Source organism: Hermetia illucens, chromosome 5 (assembly GCF_905115235.1).
Source record: "Hermetia illucens chromosome 5, iHerIll2.2.curated.20191125, whole genome shotgun sequence".
In the NCBI taxonomy this organism is placed as follows: domain Eukaryota; kingdom Metazoa; phylum Arthropoda; class Insecta; order Diptera; family Stratiomyidae; genus Hermetia; species Hermetia illucens.
This window is the reverse complement of record NC_051853.1, coordinates 111833258-111842363: the sequence shown is the minus strand read 5'-3', so window position 1 is coordinate 111842363 and position 9106 is coordinate 111833258. Positions and strand designations below refer to the sequence as shown.

General features: G+C 42.0%; 1 protein-coding gene across 1 annotated transcript; it reads right to left on the bottom strand.

The window, feature by feature from the left end:
- Positions 1-8301: 8301 nt before the first annotated feature.
- On the bottom strand, positions 8302-9106 carry LOC119657443. Its single transcript, XM_038064355.1, has 3 exons — positions 8949-9106; positions 8582-8889; positions 8302-8524 (listed from the first exon to the last, which is right to left on the bottom strand). Exons 1-3 carry the CDS (start codon positions 9016-9018, stop codon positions 8318-8320), a joined length of 585 nt encoding a protein of 194 aa, XP_037920283.1. The 5' UTR covers positions 9019-9106; the 3' UTR covers positions 8302-8317.

Here is a 9106-nt window from a genome sequence, read left to right as displayed (position 1 = left end):
AGATTTTTCTAATGGTCCGCTCGGGTGACAGCGATCGCTTTCTTCGCTTCCCGGTTGGCATTCTATATATTTGCCAATTGGCCAGTGTTTTATCGAAAAATTTGTGGTAGAGGTGTTTCTTTTCACGGACCTTCATTTCAACCTCGTCATTTCAAAGCCAAGTATCTCGGTTGTTGTACCGCTTACCTGGCTTGGTAACCCCGATAATTGCAGAGGCTGCTTTGTGGATCCTGTGTTTCATTTGGTTCCACGATTCTTCCTCATTCGTAATGGATGGTAATCGCATAAGTGAGATCATTTCTCCTTTTTTCTCACGAAATCGCCACCATTTAATGCGCCGCGGGCCAGTGCGTTCCTCACGCTGTTTTATCGGTAGCTAAATTCGCAGGACGGCGTTCAACGGCCGATATTGAGGTGAGATGGTCTCATAAAATGTTGGCTTTTTATGAGAATATAGTCGATTTGCGTTTTACTGTTGTACTGTTTAAAATGTAGGAAGATGAGACAATCATTCGATGAACCATGTATTCATAAGTACAAAGTCATGGGTGTCCGCAAAATCGATTATACGCTCGCCACCCTCATTGCGCGCTCCAAATCCCGTTCCCCCATGAAACCTTTTACCGTCTGCCTTTTCACCCACATAACCATTAAGGTCGCAGGCACGTGGCAAGTCTTTTCATCGAGAAGTTGCCAGAAGCCATCTTTCTCGGCATCAGGTCGATCTGTCTGTGGTGTGTACGCGGTAAAGAAGTGAATGGCGCGATCAGCTAATATGATGGTGGGCTTCGTCAGCTGATCATCAAATCGTTGGACTTCTTTAACGGCCTCGAAATGAAATGCCCTAACACGCCCCAAGAGATGCAATTAAATAATTCCAGAAATTTCTATTTGTAGAACAACACCTTAAAAGGCTTATCAAGCGACTGTAGTTGAGTTGGGTAAACTGATTAACGTTTTCAGTCAGGCATATGAACTCTAATAAGGATAATGGATTCTAAGCCACCCCGTTTTGTTATTGGGAAACATATTTTACAACTTTCACGCTTCTCCTCACAATAAACTTATGTTTTTCTGTTTAGTCCTTTGTCAAGCATAGGCACGCCTCACGAAATGGGAGGCGAAGAGTTGATTAGGCTTGTTTGATAATACAAAGGGGTCCATATTTACTTCGGAACCCTGTTTTCTGTGTAAAGTTCTTGTCATGCATGAATACTTCACGAAAGTATAAAGCCCTCAAAAGCCATGTGTTCGGATATCACATGGACTAATCTGTTGAAAATCAATCAAAGATTTGTCCTTTAACAAAGAGGAAATGGAGGCTGTCATCAGATCTTAGACCTACTGGAAATTTGCAGTACGATATGCAGGATCAAAACTTTAGGTCCGGAAAGCAAACTTCATAAAGTCTTCTAGCTCGTGGTAAAAACAAGGCCGGATACGTTTGCTGAGTTGTCTGAATAATGCAGTGCAGAGAAGATCTTCCCTGCATTATTCGCTGGGCAAAAAGCGTAAACACCGAATACCGAACACAGACGATGTGCAGTATACTTTCAAGTAGATTAACCAGGCCTGATGAAATGATGAAAAAAAAATAATAACCCTCGGACCCGAAATAGAGACACATAAAGAAGTAACTAATACTAAAGAAATAATGAAAGGGCCCGTATACTGGGCCCTGATTTTTCTCCACACTACACAATTATAGTAAGTAAGGCATCCTAAAATAATAATAGCACATTAACATAAATTAGCCTAACATATTAATCACCTTACAAGACGAAAGTATTTTTACTTCAAAAATTTTTCGAATCCATTGTTTTAACAACGATTTACATTTAGAAATGAGACCATCCAAAGCTTTCATTGCCCCTTCCATTATACCTCTCCATTAATTAGATACATTGCAAGCATGCTTCTTATCAATTATCCTGGGAATTACACAAAATCGGAAAAAAAGTCATAGTGGCTCCTTTATTGAGGTCTATACCTCAAAATATTCTATATTCCGGTGTCTGCTCAAATCAAGTTAATTATAATATTCCACCATATCTTAAATCGATTGGTAATATCCCACTTAAATTTGCCAAAGAATCATGGAATTTCGCAATACTACACAATACTGAAACATTTGCTGAAAATCCTACTGTAATTATTAAAGTCATAGTGGTTCTTTCGTGTAAATTTCCTGCACTCTAATATACTTACTACATATACCCTACGAGTTATGTATAAATCGAACCATCGTGCATCCAAATATGCTAACATAAGATATTCGCAAAACTGTTCATACTCGAGTTCTCGAGCTCCCGACTTCTGACTTTTTTTATAATCGTTTCCTGTTTTTTCTTCATTTTCGTTACCCTCACATTTATTGTTACTAATGCGTGGGATTCACTATCACTTACCGTCTTTCAGCCATGGGTAAACTCAGACGAGTAGGTTGCCCTATAAACAAATGGAATAGAACAGTAGATAAGGGAAGACCTTAAGAAGCTTACAAACATTTCAGGCAACGATGGCGCGCAGGCGTAATTGGCTCGCTATGTATCATTTAGATATTGGTAACCATTATAAACTCAGAACTTATAGTGGTATCGGCTGTGTGCTGCTCATATAACGACAAAAAAGATGCCAAAACGAAACAGCCGAAGCTAGTATTGCGGTAACTGTACTCTAGAATTCAACATAACACTTGAAGAATGGTTGTTTATCTGTGGAAATCGGTGAAGCGCTTTTTCCACCGTAGACACTGCCGCTATAAACTTGGGCAGGAACATCTTCATCCATAGCGACTGCCACTTACTCAGCCGGATTTTATCAACAATCAAATACGCTTATCAATTCCTGTGTTATGTAAACTATAGAATCGGCCATTCTCTTGTTAGTGGCCAAAATCCCGCGAACGATTCCCTTCTCAAACCCAGCTAAGAACTCGAAATAATACTGTCCTCTGCGTTTAACAAAAAAATATTATATATCTTCAGTATGTCGTTTGGACCTATAACCCCCCTAGTTCCAAGTGTTTCAACCTGGCATCTTGTATTAACTATTGTCCCAAACGCCTCAACTAATTTTGCACAACTTCCGAACGTTGCCTCAGAACATGTGTGAAGGTTTCATCACCCTCCTCACAGAATCTACAAATAGTATCCGTAAATATCCCTAGCTTCCCCAGGTGATAGTGATAATGAGTATTCCCATTATGAACCAGAGGCTCTTCTTGATGACACATGAGCACATTGGACCGTTCCGTTTCTTGTAAATTCGCCCGCACAGTTCCCTCAGCCGTTCCTCTTTGCTTTCTAGCGTAGCAGCCATGAACCCCGCTAAATGAATCTGGCCCGTATAGCCACCTCGTCCGCTGTCTCATTGCCTTCTGACTTAATGTGGTCTGGAACCCAAAATATATAAACTTTATTGAGTGGCCCAAAAGTGTTCAGTCTGTTAAGGCATTCATATGCTAGTTTGGAATTCATCTTATAGGACCTAAGGGCCTTAATAGTCGCTTGACTGTTGGTTAGGATAGCAATGTTCTGTCTCTTATAGTTCCTTTCGAGATTGAAGGAAGCATATATTTTTAGGGCGTATACAAGACAGAACATTGCTATTCTAACCAACAGACAAGCAGCTATTAAGGCACTTAGGTCCTATCAGGTGGATTCCTCCGTCTGGAATATGCTGTTATTTTTTCCCATTGGTTCAAAGTACGTTTTCCGTGGATCAATTCCCGGACATTATGAAGATCACCATCCTTGCCTGCATATGCATGCGAAGATGGAAAGGAGTTAATGACAGAGGGGCCTCCAGGAATGCCGTTGCATATTGCCACAGATTCTTATGCAAGCCAGCCTTTGAAGTTTGTGTATCTCTCTCTGTCTCTCTCTTTGGTAAGTGCCGATGATGTTTGAGCAGAAATTAGATTTCCCTCTTTGCTACACAACTGATGCCGAAGCTCCTTGTGATACTCAAATTCACAGATTTATTGGTTTTCCCAGGCTTCCTTTTTTGTCGTGAAGTTGTTTTTTCGCTCGGAGTTCGCAATAAGTCTTTGCATTTGCAAGTTAAAAACTTGTTTAGGAAGAAAAAGCGAATCTTTAGAGAACAAGTTTTCGTTTTAAATTTATTCTCCCTTTTCCACAAACCACTTTCGAACTAAACGGCGCCATAACATGCATTATTCCTGAGTAAGGTTATCGAAAACTAAATTCAACCTTTATCCTCCACATGATTGTACTTAATTATTCTGTGGAGGCATTCTGGATCGCTAAGACTGAAGGTTATGCTCACTGCATTCTTCCGTTTTGATGGTAAAGGGATAATGTAGAGCACCAGTTAACAACGCACACCGCTTAAAGCAATTCGAGAAAGGCACCGGGATTTGTGATGGAACAATTCATGACTTTTGGGACATGATATACTTCATTCGTTTCACATACAAAAACTCCAAACTTCGTATTTGTTTGTGCCCAAAAAAAAAACATTAAAGAACTATCGATTTGCAAGTACAGATGTTATTATAAATGCATAGCTGCTTAGTGAATGAGTTCCAAGTATTTTTCAGAGATTGGAAAAGCTGGCACAAACGTGTACCTAGCCAGACAAGTTCCTGCAGACCTGTCGGTTACGTCTCCGGTTGGTTTGTCAGTGTCGACTGCACATACGGCCCATGATCCATGATCGATTGAAAAACGATTCGATCAGCTGGTTAATCTGAAGCTCAGACAAGCCAGTTCGTAAAAAGGATAAGGCCGCGTTAACGGGGCAGATCGTCTAGAAAGTGAGCGTTCCGTTCGCAATATGAATTTTTTATGCAAAACTCTAGCGGCCAGGGTTCAACCCATATTTGCTCCCGGCTCGCCGGTACGTGCGTGAAGTTTTCAATTCAAGAGACAACCGGATGGATTCTAAACGGTTGAGGCGTAACTGACAGGTCTGCTGAAGCCTGTACGGCTGGCTTAATGGGGATCACTTTGTAACATTACGCAACGCAAATTTGCGCTATTTCTTACACCCCTCGTACATTTTTGTCTTTGTCGCAATATACGAAGCAACCCACCGAATCAGAACTGACATTTTCAACACCCTATTTTTCATATAAGCTGACACCACGTTGAATGGCAGCCCTACAATTAATATCCTCCGGCGGTTCTGAAAAAAAAAGGTTTTCTCCACAAAGGGAAAGAATTAGGCAATTGTTATCTATGTTACACTTTACCCTGAAGAAGCGGACAAGATGTTCCCGAAATACTGGCATGTATATAAACAATGAAAAAAATAATTCCTCAGCGTTGAAAGCGGTGTTTACAATTGAATTTAATTCTTGTTACCAGAATAATTATTCGCTCAAGTGGCATGATTCATGAAACCCTCTATAACGCTATTAGAAAGCCAATTCTAAATTGTAATTGTTTTCTTCTTCTTTGTGTCAAAGAAAGCGTTTAAATGACTAAACCACGATACATCTCATAGGCAGTATCCACATTAAATGGTACGGACTTGCGAATGGAGTGGGAAGGCTTGTTCGTACACATCGTAAGCACTAAACCATAGGAAACACTGTTTGATGTTTGGTGCCTGTAATGTGCACAGATAAGCTTCCTCAATACATTCGCGTCCGGACCATTTGTGTGTGTGCACGGTGGGGGAGAAGCTACAGCTTTTGAGCACTCAGGCCGTGTTGGCCCATTGTACTCGCTACCCCCGTCTAACGGAATATTCCGGATTCGTTAACGTATCGCAGGATTTCCGTTAGTGGATGCGATGCTACCCGTTGCAATTGGAGAACATCGGCACCAAAGATCTGATGCCTGATGCGTTCATAGGCGGGGCATTCACATAGGAAATGCTCCGTGGATTCCGCTTCCTCATTACAGGAGGGACACGTATCATCTTGAGTAATTCCTGTTCTGAACATATGCCCAGCTAGTGAATGCAAGTCCTCCTGCTTTTCGACGGGATAAACTTTGCGGTACGTACGTTCGGTTCTGGCAGGAAAAGTTTGGTGTGTCGAGCAGCATTCAGGCTCTGCCACCTGTCATTATGGGAAGCTTGTTCCCAGTTTTTGAAAACAGACTTAGCCAATACTACTGATACTCCAATTGCTGGCTCCGGTCCCGGCATAGGGGAGATTGACCCCTCTTTCACTTAAGCGTCCGAGATTTCATTTCCCTCTACCCCACAGTGACCAGATACCCAGAGTAGTTCCACCGTATTGAATCTAGACATAGAGTTCAAACGGTTACTGCATTCCTGAACGATTTTCGAGGTGATCAAAGGACTGCTCAATGCCCTCAATGCAGCTTGGCTGTTACTGCAGATTGCGATGCGCCTGCCCTTCAACCGCTAAATCGCCCAATTTGTCGCCCTTAGGATCGCATAAACTTTGGCTTGAAAAACCGTTCCATATTGTCCCAAAGGAAAAGCCCACTTCTCGTTTTTATTCGAGAGGTAGACTCCGGCTCCAGAACCCTCTTCTGTTTTTGAGCCATCTGTGTAGAAGACTTCCGTATATCCCGCCACGCACTCCTCTCGGTCTTCCCAGTCCTTTCTACTCTTCAGGGTAAATTCATATCTTCTACCAAACAGATGTATGGGGACACGAGAATCGGAAGAAATTGTAAGAACTGGATTCAGTCCTCCCAGTAACTCTTCCGATGCTCTGTGCCCCCCACATCCGTTGTTTCCCCATAGATCTACTCGAATTAGTCTATGAGCTGGTCTCATTGCAGTGCTTTGCATAAATATATCCAGGGGCTGCAAATTAAGTAGTGCATTCAGAGCTGCGCCGTCGTGCTCATGGCACCAGTGATACCCAGACACAGTTCTTTGCAGTGCGGCTAGTTTACCTTTTTGTCTCACCTTAACCCACCACACTACGGATGCATATACGAGCATCGGCCTAATGATGGCAAACGTCCGTCTGCACAGCCCATAAGCTGTGAGAGCTCGTTTCATCTTTACCTCTACATGTTTGTTCCAAAGAAGTTTTTTATCTAGAGTGACTCCCAGATATTTCATTTCTTCGGAGAGTTGAAGGGTAGTACCTCTCATCTCAGGGAGGCAAAGTCCATCCAGTTTTCTTCTTTTTGTGAATAAAACCATTGTGGTTTTGTTTTAATTAACTGACAGACCATGTCTGAAGCACCAACTGTCTATCAAATCAACGGCACGGTGTATATTCCTACACACCGTTCCAAGATCCCGATCAACAGCAAACACAGCCACGTCATCAGCATAAGCTTCAGCGACAAATTTTGCAGTTCGCATAGTAGTGAGTCGATCAGCATATTCCACCGAAGTGGCGAAAGCACACATCCTTGGGGGCAGCCCTTCGTTGCTTCTGCAATCAGGTAGCGATCGACACCCACCTCAGCGCACAGCAATCTCTACGTTAGCATAGCATGGATCCACTTAAAGCATCATCAACACCATACGCTCTGGCGGCATCACAAAGTTTTTGAAAAGGCGCACAGTAAAAAGCCCCTTCAATGTCCACGAGCACCCCCATCGCGTACTCACCATTCAAAGTTGCATCCTCTATCTTTGTGACCAAAGAATGAAGAGCAGACTCACAGGACTTTTCACGTTAGTTTTCACTAAGTGGGTGTGACCTAAGTGTATTTCCACGAATGTGACGCTCCACCAGTCTCTGCAAACCTTTCAGCAAGAATGAAGTCAAGCTGATCTCCGGACCATTTAAGATACTGCCTATTAGATAAACTCTGACCTGAACTACAGGACATACTTTTATGATCAGCTGATATTTACATCAATATAAGTTTACACGCCATTAAGAACAGCCATACGATATCCTGAGTCAAAAACAATAAAGTTAAGACTCCAGTTTTCACTTTGCTGCGTAAGCGAGGTAATGTGTTCTTGGCCTGCACCAGGTTTGCTGCTCCTTCAGATTCACAATTGTGTTATAGTTACAATACTACCGTGGGTATTTTGCAAACTTCCATATTATCCCTTCGTTCATCATTGGTATGGCCGCTTTGTGGCCTTGACCATTCTCGAATTGTAAAGTGTTCCAAAACAACTCTAAAGTTATCTTCAGAAGTTGGGAAGCAAAATCTGGAACACCAGACCCAATTGAATCACACCCTCAGAACAACTTCAGATTAAATAAAATAGGAAATCATGCTTTCCGCTGTAACACAGCATTCAACACATTCCCTGCTGTATAAGCATCCTATACCTCAAACTTACTTAAGATTTAGTTTAAATGAAGATCTAGGGAATAACTTTTTGAATATAATAGTGCCCACCACCTTGGAGTATGAAAAAAAAGTTCAATTACCCGAACAAGAATTCATTTATCATCCTTAATTTCTTTTTCTTCTTTCATTACAAGAACTCCATCGAGTCTTTCCATAAGTGACTTCAAATCCTGAAAACTAAGATTTGTCCTAAAGCTCTCTTCAACCAGGCGGATCACCTCGTTATCCAGTTCAACCACTTTGTCCATTTTCCCGTATGCCTCCGTTTCTGCTTCCAGTGCTGAGATAAGGAATTTATTCTGAAAATGGTAACAACGCTTATCGTTTTATACTGTGGGCTAGCGAAGTTACTCTACTTGTTCGAACGTCTTCTCCATACCAGCGACCAGTTCTTCGTAGTACTCCACGTCCGTCTGGGTGTAAGGATTTTCGTGTCGCAGGTCTTCGGCCAAAAGCAGATTTTCGGGAATTGTAAAGTGTTTGTTTAATACTGAACTAAAATTCTCTAAATCAGTTTGGATGGAAGCCATGATCTTGTTAGTAATGTCCCCACGTTTGCTGCGAATATTATCCGCTGCAGGAATAGAAATGTTTGACTTCTTTATAAGTGAGTCGGCGAGGGTATCGACGAGTGAGTCGATCTGGCGGCGCACCATACAGTTATCTGAAAACGGAATTTCCAAATTAACACGATATGCTACCGTACAAACCCACAATACACACGCTCCAAATTCAGCTGGTACACAGAGAAATTGAAATGTTGGATCTCATATTCTTCGCGTTTGTAGTCCATTTTACAAATCTTAACAGACAGAACCCGCTCAACGCAATCTCTCCACAATAGCTGTCATTTTTAAATTCCCGTAACTGACGTCCCGGTC

What these genes read in the sequence shown, in the direction of transcription:
- LOC119657443 (XM_038064355.1), bottom strand. Translation starts at nt 9,018, where the DNA reads ATGGACTACAAACGCGAAGAATATGAGATCCAACATTTCAATTTCTCT. An exon ending in GTACCAGCTGAATTTGGAGC is followed by an intron (nt 8,890 to 8,948) that starts GTGTGTATTGTG and finishes TTCCGTTTTCAG; the next exon opens with ATAACTGTATGGTGCGCCGC. An exon ending in TGGAGAAGACGTTCGAACAA is followed by an intron (nt 8,525 to 8,581) that starts GTAGAGTAACTT and finishes TACCATTTTCAG; the next exon opens with AATAAATTCCTTATCTCAGC.